This window comes from Hippocampus comes, unplaced genomic scaffold, assembly GCF_001891065.2.
Source record: "Hippocampus comes isolate QL1 unplaced genomic scaffold, H_comes_QL1_v1.1 scaffold256, whole genome shotgun sequence".
In the NCBI taxonomy this organism is placed as follows: Eukaryota; Metazoa; Chordata; class Actinopteri; order Syngnathiformes; family Syngnathidae; genus Hippocampus; species Hippocampus comes.
In genome coordinates, this window is record NW_017806249.1 from 376,364 (window position 1) to 388,948 (window position 12,585).

General features: G+C 44.1%; 2 protein-coding genes across 2 annotated transcripts in view; both read left to right on the forward strand.

Annotated features, from left to right (window-relative positions):
• LOC109507791 (transmembrane protein 47-like) overlaps window positions 1–3,776 on the forward strand; it is an 8,536-nt gene extending 4,760 nt beyond the window's left edge. Inside the window, exons 2-4 of the mRNA XM_019857448.1 lie at window positions 1,494–1,634; window positions 2,984–3,607; window positions 3,699–3,776. Coding sequence (XP_019713007.1) covers window positions 1,494–1,634; window positions 2,984–3,162 — 320 coding nt within the window. The 3' untranslated portion in view covers window positions 3,163–3,607; window positions 3,699–3,776. The remainder of the gene's footprint in view (window positions 1–1,493; window positions 1,635–2,983; window positions 3,608–3,698) is intronic.
• A 3,889-nt stretch (window positions 3,777–7,665) lies between these two features.
• LOC109507792 (dystrophin-like) overlaps window positions 7,666–12,585 on the forward strand; it is a 51,292-nt gene continuing 46,372 nt past the window's right edge. The window contains exon 1 of the mRNA XM_019857449.1: window positions 7,666–7,883. Within this exon, the coding sequence (XP_019713008.1) occupies window positions 7,802–7,883 (82 nt within the window). The 5' untranslated portion in view covers window positions 7,666–7,801. The remainder of the gene's footprint in view (window positions 7,884–12,585) is intronic.

A 12,585-nucleotide genomic window follows, 5' to 3' on the forward strand; every position in this document is an offset into this window, starting at 1 on the left:
CCCTCCAAGCGCTTCATAGCCTCTCGTTTGTGCGTTTGTGCACATTTCTCTATTCAGGTGAATTCTGTCAAGGGCAGCCCGGTGGTCCAGTGGTTAGCGCGTCGACCTCACAGTGCAAGAGGTCGTGGGTCCCATCCCCACTCAGGCTTTCCTGTGTGGAGTTTGCATGTTCTCCCCGTGCCTGGGTGGGTTTTCTCCGGGTGCTCCGGTTTCCTCCCGCATTCCAAAAACATGCATGGCAGGCTGATTGGACACTCAAAATTGTCCCAAGGTGTGAATGCGAGCGCGGATGGATGGTTGTTTGTCTGTGTGTGCCCTGCGATTGGCTGACGACCAGTTCAGGGTGTCCCCCGCCTACTGCCCGAAGACAGCTGGGATCGGCTCCAGCACCCCCACCGCGACCCTTGTGAGGATAAAGCGGATCAGAGAATGGATGGATGTTTCTTCCCAGCCTCTGGCTTTTTCTTCCTTTCCTTTTTTCCTGTCCCTGCATCCATCCCTCTTTTCCTTCCAATCATCCCTTCACTCGTCGAGCTTCCTCCTCTTCGCCCTCAAAATAATTCTCGATTCCTTTTGTTCTGCCGCTCTTTCCTATCGTTTCCCCGCCTCCGTGTGCGCGCGCCTCGTCTTTTCCTGACGTGTTTCTGAACCTCCTGTCAAGACGAAAATAATTATAGTGGCTGATTTATTAAGAAACTGCAAAAGGCAGCATCAGCTCATCTTTTATTTCGTTGACGGTTGGGTTCTTTCAGAGGCTATACGGCACCGTCAGTCGTACGGTCGACCTCGTTCTGATATCAGGCGTTAATACTGAACTCTGCACAGTATCCCCCCCTCAAAAAAATACTTTTTTATCGACGACTTGTGACCTTTGCCTTCCTACATTCTCCAAAACTGTCAAATCAGACACTGGTAGACCATAAGCAAGATCGAGGTCAAAAGTATGTCCTTGGTCATATCTCGGGCCAGTCACGCACTGCACGAAATTAGTGGAGGCAAATTTGCCAATATTTTTCCGGACAGCACGCGAATATCAAAACCCGCCACTAAGAGGATATGATCATACTTATTGTGATGATGATGCATGATTTTGGCAAGATTTCAAAAGTGAGAGAAAAAGCCCTTCTTGGTCTTGGGAGCTTCGTAAATGACTGCACACGACACAGGGACGCACCGACCGACTTCAAAGAGTGTGACTTCAAAAGCGGATGATCACAAATGGCTGCATTTAATTTACATTTTTGAATTTTAACAAAGCTTCTTGGTTGCGTGACGGTGAGACTTTCGAAGCTGCCACAGATCTTTTCCGGGAGCGCGATCGGATTCAGATTGAGAAATACATTTCATTGGACTTGGCTGGTCTTTGCTCCACATCCACGGTGGCAATCTTTGCTTTTTTTTTTTTTTTTTTTTTTAATTATTCAATTCATGGTTATTCAAAAATCTTGCGTCCCGTTCTTCTGTCTCCATCCTCCTTGCACCCCTTTTTGCAGACTGGCAGGTTGCCACACTGACGCTGTTGCTAGGAGGCGGAGCCCTGGTGCTGACGTCATTCCTGGTGGCTCTGGTGGCCGTGTGCATCGGCACCAGACGGCGATTCTCCAGGCCTGTCGCTTTCATGCTTTTCGCTACAGGTGGGTTGGCACACATCACAGCGACGAGGTCAAAGGTTGGCCACGAGCCATCTGCGCCAGTTCACCAGGAAAAACCGTCTCGACATAATTTTTGGTTACATGCAAAATTTGTGGAGATTTTCTTGCCATTTCTCCCCCTGCATCTTAGTTGTCTGTCCTTCGTACCCGCGTCAAAGCCTCGAATAAGACAACGCCGACCCCGCTACATACATATAAAGCTGATTGCAATATATTGATGAGGCTCATTGCACAGAAGCAAGCTATTAATTTGACATACGACGGTGCTTCGTGACTGACGTGGTATGTATTTCATGACCGTGTCGTATTTGGGATGGTATCATTCTATATTATCATTTGTAGAAATTGGCAAGGTTATAAAATTTCGTGATTTTTAAATTAAAATTAGGTTTTCCTTCGTTTTGACCTTTTTGGGGCCTGCCAGCAGGTCTATGCGTTTTTTTTTTTTAATGCTTTGTTTTTGTTTTTTAGTTTTAGTTTTAGCTCTTTTTTGTTTTTTTTTTCTTTTTTGGGGGGGGAAATGGAGTATTTGTCAAGTGCAAGATTTTATTGTGTAATAAAGTGAACTGCAATTTCCAAACCCAGTTGTAGAGTAATACCAAAATAAACATATTTAAAAATAAACCCCTGCATGTTCATGCATGAAATGAAATGACAAAGATCAAAACAAAGGACATTTTTGCTAACTAATTAATTAACTAGCTAACTAATTAATCGTTAGTTTTAGTTCATTTTCTGAACTTCAATTTAATTTCAGGTGGTTAAAGATTTTTTTTCAAGCACTCACATTTTTATTTCAATTCATTCCATTATCGCTAATAAACTTGGTAATTGGGCATTGATTTACTTTTAAAATCTTTTTTAGCTTTGGTTCAATAAATATCACGTTTTTTCTCAATTTTCCCGATGGGTTACCGGCAGGCTCTGATTCCTCGTTTGATTGATCATTTTGACAGCTCTCATATCGTTCTCTTTATTTCTTTGTATCCCCTCACCTTCTTTTTCCGCGTTTCTTTCCGTCTTATCCTTGCAGTATTTCCAGTTTTCGCGACCTTCTTTGACCCATTTTAATCTTGCGGTGATTTTATCGTCCTTCCCTTCTTTCTCCATACTTGCATTCTTCTCTCATCTTTCATTCTTTCCTCCGTCCGTTGTTTCTGTCCCTCCCGGCAGCTCACATCGATCGATGCTAATGACACCTACCGCGATGATGTACCGCGCATTCTTATGAAACTGAACATTGACTAACATGTTTATTTTGTCCGCTCTAAATCCCTCCCGCGGGCCCGGCCGCAGTGACTTTGAAGGAACAATGAGCATCTCTTTTCTAGTGGTCCTGCAGGCATGCTGTTTGGTGCTCTACCCCATCAAGTTCATCGAGAGCATCAACCTGAAGATTTACCACGAGTTCAACTGGGGCTACGGCCTGGCCTGGGGCGGGACAATCTTCGCTTTCGGCGGGGGCATCCTCTACTGCCTCAACCCCAAGAGCTACGAGACGTACTACTAGCCCCCTCTCCCCCACTTCAGCCTTTTGAAAGAGGCCTTCAGGAGAGCGGGAGATGCGATGGGGGGTGTGGGGGGGGGGGTGCATACGACTCACTCATTTGCCAAAAGCTCTTAGGGATTGTTGTGCACAAGTTTACACTGTAGCCTCCATTCTGTCATGACATAAAAGTACGGTCGTGATGGCGCCGGTGGAGAGCCGAGCCTTCGGAAGGATGATAAGCACGCGACTTATCTTCCAACAAATCCTCTCGCTGACCTGGAATATAATCAACATCAGAAAAGGTCAACCATAATTCATAATAAGAATAATAATAATTAATAGTCATCACTACATTCTCATCCTCGTCATCGTCATAAATGGACTCAAAACTTGCAGGAGATTCCTCTCGGCCAATCTGTTATCTCAACGATTGACTGGTGGTGCAGTCACTGGAGCGACCCTCTAGGTGGGGGGTGTCAAGCTAATTTTTGTCGCGGGCCACTTTGGAGTGACGTCTTCCTTCAGCTGGCGGTGCAGTCACTGGAGCGACCCTCTAGGTGAGGGGTGTCAAACTAATTTTTGTCGCGGGCCACTTTGGAGTGACGTCTTCCTTCAGAGGGCCAACAGTGAAACCACAAAAATGTCTCACTGCATTTTTACTTGTACACAACAAATTTAATGGATTACTCGTTTTGAAATCATTCAACTATAATAGTTAGTCAATTATTGTCCAAGTGAGTGGAAACAGGGTAACGCAGTTATTGCAAAATCTCATCATTTATTATACATGACAAGAATGGATTACTCGTTTTGATTTTTAATTTGTCAATTATTGTGCAAGTGAGTGGAAACAGGGTAACACAATTATTGCAAAATCTCATCATTTATTATACATGACAATTAGACATTTTGGTACAGATTTTAACAAGGATCATGCAAGTTGACACACATGACTTTCTTTTGGGAGGGAGGCCACATTAAAATGACATGGCGGGCCGGATCTGGCCCCCGGGCCTTGACTTTGATACCTACCTGTGCTTTCGGTTACACCGCCAGAGTCGCTCTGAATGATTTGCTGCCATCTTTGACGTGAGAGCGGACGCGCGCTCAAATTCCGCAGGGTCTGTCAGATTTCAAATTTGTCACCTTGTCGCCAAGCTGCAGTCCGGATGAGATCAGCAGCTGATGACAAAAATGCGTTTGTGTGTGCTCGAAATCTTGTTCGTATTGATTCATTCGAGGGGAAATAAATGCACGACTGGTACAAAATGAAAGATAATCCTGCGACTGGCTGGCAACCAGTTCAAAGTGTACCTCGCGTCTTGCCCAAAGTTACCAGAGACAAGCCGTTGTAAGTGATTCGCAAATTGTGGCACAAGTACTGCCAATGATGCGTTTGCGCCCTCTGGTGGTTAGCAAAAGAATCAGTCAAGTAAATCCTTCAACACTGCATCATGTTACAGTGGCTTCAACTAACCCCCCCACCCCAAAAAAAATGTACAGTTCAATTTTATTTAAGTTAAACATATTTTAGGTGCACTTTCTATGAAACTTTATATGCATTTTCACTTATTTAAGTGGAGTTTGAGTTTTGAGACGACATGAACACACCACTTATCATCGGTGTGATTTTTATTTTGTTTTGTTTTATGCAGCTGCTCAAGATGACAGTCATCCTCCCTAAGTCATAGCTCATAGCATCACATTGTCCTCATCTGAGCTTCATCATTTTCGAGAGATTCCACAGCTCAGTGGGTCACGGACAAAGAGCGGTACAGTATCACCTGACGTGAGGTGCCACTCCTGCCGCCGCTTGCGAGACTCTTTGGCTACCTACGAACATTTCTTGTTTGTGCTTAGTGGTGTGCTCGACCAATCATCGATTCTTGCTCCAGTCTGTAGGGTCAGACACATGAGAACGGCTCCTGGATTTTCATGTGAAAACAGGACAGTGGCATGTTGGTGTACAAAAAGAAGCTCAGCGGATGACTGACTCGCAAAACGTGTCTGTGTTACATCTCTGTCTGGAAATAAACCTTTGCAGAAATTTGGTTGTAGGACCTCTGTCCACGTCAGCGATGTCCAAAGTCGAGTGGAATGTTACTGGCGAGCCTCATCTTCTAATAGCAGTTGTCAAGGGCAAATTTTAATCAGAGATGGCTTCGTGTATCTCTAAATGTATGTTTGGAGTTCTAACATCAGGTTTTGGAGATTATAGTATTGTTATTACATAATAGGAATGATTAATATTATTATTAAAACCTAATGTGCTTGAGAAAAAAAATAAGGGACGATTTGGACTCGGCGCCAAAATTGTACTGAGTCGCATTTAATGTGCAAGTGTCTTTAAATCTACTTAAAAAAAATCAACAGCAGCATTCATGTAACACGTTGAACTGCACTTCATCCTGCGGCTATGCTGCCCACTGCTGGATCGATTGAGCAAGTGCAATGGAGCCCCCTTTATTTCCCATAAGTCAACGCAACAAAGCTGTCTTGACATTTTTATTACATTTTTTTTATATTACTTTGTTAGAGACATTTTTAATCTACCTAAATGCAACTGTGAGATAAGAATACAATATTCGCTCAAAGGTGAGCGTGATGTTCTGTCTGCTGCCTGAATCGGATGGATGGACTGAAATAATCTCTTCCAGTGTCAAATTTGCCATCATGAAATCTTTTTTTTACAAGACGGGCAAACATTTTAATATTGTTCACTGACGTGTAAGTGTAAAAATAAATCGAATCTTTTATGTTAAGACAATTCACCCTTAACTTGAATGGCAGATAAAGAATGGTGCAGTGCTCAACATGGAGAAGAGAATCTTCATGCTCGTGAGATGGGTCTCATGTAAGAATTTATGGATATGAAGACAGCCGCATGGTGGTGGTGTTGAAGTGGTTTGAATATCTGCTTCATAGCTATGTATTCTGGCTTCAAAAGATATGCTTGTGATTTTTTTTGGGGGGTGGGGAAGGCATGTGCCCTGTGATCCAAAACAGAATGCGAGGTACGGACAATGGACATGGACACCATAACTTTACCGACTACATTTTCTTTTTCATGATCATTATTGTCAACAAACACATTCAATTTCCATGCATGACAACAGTTCGGCCTCTGTTTATGCAATTTGAGATGTAGTGACATTTTCTTTTTTCATGATCATTATTGTCAACAAACACATGCAATTTCCATGCATGACAGCAGTTCGGCCTCTGTTTATGCAATTTGAGATGTAGTTCTGCAGATATTTTTTTTTCCATCTGAATCCTGATCTGATCTTTCCCTAGCTGTAATTTGAGACCTATAAAAGTGTTTGACTGGGAGCTTAATATAAACATTACCTCAGTCGGCATGTAGACTATTCCTCTCTCGCTATGACTCAAGTTTCAGTTGAAGTATCTTCCTGTCAGTTTAGTGTACCGTTCATTGTTTCAACCAACACCTTAGTGACAGACTACGGTGTTGCATGAAATGCATACATGCAAGTATTAAAATGAGAAGACTGCATGCATGCTCAGCTACTGCCAGCCCTTCTCTACAGTCTGTTCATGACTGCATCCATTATTTGAACTGTTTTCCATCCATTATCTGAGCTAAGGGCCGCGCGCATGCCGGAGCCTCTCTCAGCTGTCTTTGGGCGATAGGCAGGGTACACCCTGAACTGGTCGCCGGCCAATTGCAGGGCATAAATATATTTATGTGTACACAAACGCCATTCATGATCATGTTGACAACTAGGGACAATTTTAGAGTGTTCAGTCATCTACCTTGCATGTTTTTGGAATGTGGGAGGAAACTGGAGTACCCGGAGAAAAGCCACACAGGCATGGGGCAAACATGCAAACTCCACACAGGAAGGCCGGGGGCCTGCATACGAACCCACGACCTCCGCAGTATGAGCCGCCCTGAACCGCTTTTCTTTTTTAAAATTTTTTTTAATAAATTTACATTTTTTAGGATTTTTGGGGTGGTCTGGTAAACCCATTTTCTTTATGTGGCCGTGTTTGTTTGTATGGTTTTTAGATTTGGGGGTTTAAAAAAAATGAAAACAAACTTCATGAATTTCATTGGGCGTCAATAATACGGACGTGGATTTTCAATATTTGTGGGCCGGGCCGGTCCCGATCCTCCGCGAATACCGGGGGTCCACTGCAAATGTTAATTTTGATTTTTTTTTTTTGTGTGTGTAATTTTTCGAAAAGAAATGTATGACATGGAACGGTTGTTAGAATGCTTTGAGCTTTTGCCACCCGGAAGTAAGCGAGACATCATAATGGAGGTAAAAATGTCTTCCGGATAATGTTTGGAATGTCAGTGAAATAATATTTTTGCGGCAAGTACCGCGTGGTGTCGGTTTTTACGCATGGCGTCTGCGAACGAAAACCGCCAGACAACGGACTATTTCGAGATGAGAATGTTGCGGCGACGACCCCGCGCCACCCCACTCCCGAGTCCGCACACCTGCTTGGATCCATCTCGCTGGGCGAGACACATCTCAGCCGTCGTCGTCCCCTTCTTGGCTGGAGTTTGGCTCCCGCGTCCAGTCTGTGGCTGCCGCTTCTGGAGACTTTGCTCCATCCAGCTCCCCTTTGGATTATCCGATCCTTTGACCCATAAAGTAGATTTTAGACCCGGTTTCCCAGTGGACCCATGGCGGAGGCTGTTCGACCCGAGGACTATTGCGACGAGGCGCTGGAGGACGAATTTGGAGAAATCATCAAGTGTCGATCTGGTAGGACAAGATAACTTTTTCGTGCGCGTCCGAGAGCAAATGCAAATCATTTGACGACTAGTTCACCCCCACAAAAAAAAGAAAGCATACATTTTACATCATTTTTTTTGGACATACCATTTTAATAAAAGAACCAAAAAAGGGCATGCTCATATGTGGACTCCACTTCAGAGAAATCAGTAGTGGCTAAAGTTCTCCCACATTGCAGTTCGGCAGATGTACAGAAAACACTCCGGTCGAAGTAGAAGTGCTTATTCAACTCCTGCTGTACTTCGTAGTCAAAAAATTTGTAAGCAGTAAATTCCACCCTGTTTTATCCATCTGGATTCTGGGGGGAAGCTATTTTGCCACTTGCTGTCGACTGAAAATGACATGTAAAACTTAAAAAAATACATATATTGTTTATGGAATAGGAATTAAGCAGCAAAATCCGCCTTGTTTTATCCATCTGGATTCTGGGGGGTAAGCTATTTTGCCACTTGCTGTCGACTGAAAATGACATCACAGCCTCAAGCAGCAGCTTGTCAACGTCACTTGACCAAACCCAGAAAAAAACAGGTGACTTCAAGCAGCAGCTTGTCAACGTCACGTGACCAAACCCAGAAAAAAAAACGGGTGACGCGCGATTGGTCGTGACCAGAGGTGGGCATTCCCTCAGTAACAACAGAAAGTCCGTCACTCCGTCACTGACGGTCGAGCCTTTTTCTCACGACAGAAATTTTGAACGCCCGGTTGTGTCGAGGATTTATTTTGACACAAAGTGTACCAAAATTGCAGATGTAATATCCTGCATGTACGGCGCATGTTATCATTCCTCAGCCTCACTTTGTTCCCGTGTACAGTTGGTTGTGATGCGTTTTGTTTTGAAAGAAAGAAAAAAAACGGTTTTGATTTTGGTCAACTGAAAGAAGCTAGCAGCTTTCGACTGGTGCAATCGGGTTCTTTCGTCAAGACAGCATGACAGGCTGAGTTTACATTCATGTCTCCCGAGTGTTTTTACTCACTTGTAAACAAATCATTTTTGCGATATATTTAGCATCTATCCGCCACACGAGTCGGCCGCTCTGCACCTTGGCGTCGGTAAAAGCTCCTTTCAGCGGATGCTTTGGACTAGTGATCAAGCTTTGCATGTATTGACCGAAGGTTGTTTTGGCTCACAAGCTTCCGCTTGAAGCCTGTGAACAACCTGAAGTCATACAGTGTTGATTTTGGCCAACTGAAAGAAGCTAGCAGCTTTCGACTGGTGCAATCGGGTTCTTTCGTCAAGACAGCATGACAGGCTGAGTTTACATTCATGTCTCCCGAGTGTTTTTACTCACTTGTAAACAAATCATTTTTGCGATATATTTAGCATCTATCCGCCACACGAGTCGGCCGCTCTGCGCCTTGGCGTCGGCAAACGCTCCTTTCAGTGGATGCTTTGGACTAGTGGTCAAGCTTTGCATGTATCGACCGAAGGTTGTTTTGGCTCACGAGCTTCCGCTTGAAGCCTGTGAACAACCTGAAGTCAGTCAAGGTAAAGCTTTCTCAAGCTTCGGAACATCTGCTTCATCGATTGTTTACTGGTGGCGAGTACAAGTGCAGTCTTCCCGATCGACTCCCCCTGGCTTTTCATGGACGTCTGCTCAAAGAGTTTGGTGTTTTCGTCGCTGGTGTCGCTAACGCCCAGCTGCTACGTGGTTTGTCATGAACAGATTCTGTTTCGAGAAACTTGCCTCGGATTGCGTGAATAGTACGACACGCCGAAGAAGTGCGAAGTGACTTCTTAACCAGGCGGCGATTTTACAACGCTGCTCCAATTGCTGCTGGATTGGCACGTCGCGGGCAAGAGAACGAATATGCTCTCGAATACCGCACAGCCGAAGCCGTCACATGCTGGAGGTCTCAATTCTGCCTGAAACTAAACCGAAGAAAAGTCAAATGAGTTTTCGCACATTCTTTTTTGATCAACAATTGTTGTTTAATTTTTTTGGTGACGGCTGTGTAAGCAGAAGCCACGAACTGGAAAATTCTGGTGCAGATTCGGAGAAAGATCAGTTTGGAACAAAGAATGAATTTCTTTTCATTGGAGCCAAGTTGGGGGAAATGTACCACCGCATCCAGCTGATGGCGCTCTGTTTAGTAAAAAAAAAAAAAAAACTTGCTTTGTATGGAAGTTTGTCATGAGTTTCGGAACAGTATCATGTCATTTGGCGAGTGTCTGCGCCGCACCGACTCCCATTCACTTTTTTTTTTTTCTTCTAGAATAACGTTTCATTTGTTGTGTTGTTGCACATTGTTTAAAAAAAAAAAACATTTGTGAAGCAGAACAACTGCTGTGGGGATGTTTGATTGGACACCGAATCCATCACATAGTGATGAGATGAGGCTTGAGGTCCTCTTTTAGAGCGTGTAAATACCGAATGCCCTTGAATGGTGTACTGATGGGCCAGCTCCAGGAAAGTTGACAGACTCTCTCTCTCTCTCTCTTTTTCCTTCTCACCCCCTCTCTCCCCGCCCCCCCGTCAACCTCGACTTCCCAAGCTACAGCTGGCGGGTCATCTCATGCTGGAAATAGCAGTCAGCTGGCTTGTTGGACTGCCGGTGTGGGTGTCAGATATCTTCTTGGGCGGTTACCATGTTCTCTCTCGCTCTCTTCCCCTTTTTCCGCTCCCCTTTTCCAAGTCCCCCCACTATCATCTTATTGACATTTCCAGTGCATCCCATTTCCTGCTCGCGATGGTTATGTGGCTAATTGCCCATTGGCGATGAGAGAAGAAATCCAGTATCGTTCTTTGCGTTGTTGCCTGCTCCTCCCCGATTCATCTTTGCCCGCCCAAGTGGGCACTCGGTTTGGATGGCGAGTTGTCCCTGCACTTGGCAAAGCCCAGTCCCGGGCAAGCTAGAACATTCCACATCGTGTGAGCTATCCAAAGTTAAATTGTTCTTTTGATGAATCAACTTTTTATTTTTAGCTTTGTCGCTGTTGAAACGGTGCACGTGACGTGTAATTTCACGACTACAAACACAACTGTCTTTGGTTTGACCTTTATATCCAAAGCACATGACTTGTTGGTTGGGCAAAATATCGTTATAGTGATTTATTGGCATGTGGTATTGATCAAGGTTGGAAGAGTTAATGAATACTAACGACATACCGTAGCTAAAACAAAAATAAAAAATTGTAAAAATCGCAAACGCAATAAAATGAAAAGGAAAAGAAAACTGAAACTGCATCATACATTTTAAAAACTAAAATGAACTATAATTACAGTGGACATCTTGCTCTTTGTCTTTTATTGTCATGAATTTTCAGGGTTCATTTAAAATGTATTTATTTCAGTATCACTGTACGTTTGTACAGAAGAAGGAAGGTCAAAGAGCTGTTTGATAGCGACCTATTTTTATTTATGTTACACTTAACACTCCACATATTAAAAAAAAATAAAACTAATACAAAAAAAAAACAATTCTAAAAAATTTAAAAACTAGTCGCTGATGGTGAAGTGGTCCACTCGCAGGACTTGGGGGCAGCGTGGGGTCGGTTCCCACTCAGTGACGGATGGAATGTGGGTGTGAGCGGTTATTTGTCTCTGTGCCCTGCGACTGACTAGCGACCAGTTCAGGGTGCAGTCTGCCATCTGCCCGAAGTCAGCTGGGATAGGCTCAGGCAACTCCCCGCGACCCTGTTACGGATAAGCAGCGTTGACTCGGGATTTGCAGCAAATAGCACGTGACTCCACCCGCTATTGTAAACAGATGAAATGTCATTTGAGCTGTAATGTAATGACATTTAAAGCCAGCAGATGGTAGCACAATCCTTTGGCCAGCAACCACTGTCTTTTGTATGTGTTCTGAAGAAAAGTTTGAAAAGAATCCTGTAAATGCAGACAAACTTACAGATGGCAGATGGACCAAACCGTGCGTAGAGGTAAAACTTCAAAACGACAAAAAAACCAAAACAATAGCTTCTTTTTAAAAAGAAATATTACCTTGTGGTCAACCTCACAGTGGCGAGGTCGTGGGTTTGACCCCGTCTCTGGCCTTCGTGTGTGAAGTTGGCATGTTCTCCTCGGGCCTGCGTGGATTTTCTATGGGTATTCCGGTTTCCTCCCACATTCCAAATATATGCATGGGAGGCTGATTGAACATTCTAAATTGTCCCGAGGTGAGAGTGTGAGCGCAGATCGTTTGGTGTCAGCCGGATTCGTTTCACGTGGCGAGTTTAAGTGACTTAATTTTCCGAACATTGATTTGCACTCCTCCTCACCCTTCACTCATCTCGTGCCTCGGCCTCGTTTGCTTTCATCTCAATTTGTATGTTTTATTGCTTCATGCTCCTGCCCAGTTTTCCGTTTTTATTCACCTCTGCACGATCACCCTCATCGTGCTATTCAACCATTGTCAGCAAATGCTCGTTCCACTTCGAATGCACGTCTCAAGGCTGAATTAAAAAAAAAAAAAAAAAAAAAACACGCATGGAAGAGAAGCAATGAGTCCGAAGATGCAATTAAAGTGAGGGAAAGGTCGGATTGACGGAACGACTCGGAGAAATGAGACAGATGGCTGGGGGGGGTGGCAGATGGAGGTGGAAGGTTGGAATGGCTGATGTGGAGATGGGGAGGTTGAACTCGGCAAAAAGAACGAGCAGCTCACAGGGTTTTCTTCTCCAAGAAAATTGGGGGTGGGGGGCGGCGGGGTTGTCAGGATTGACAATCATGGG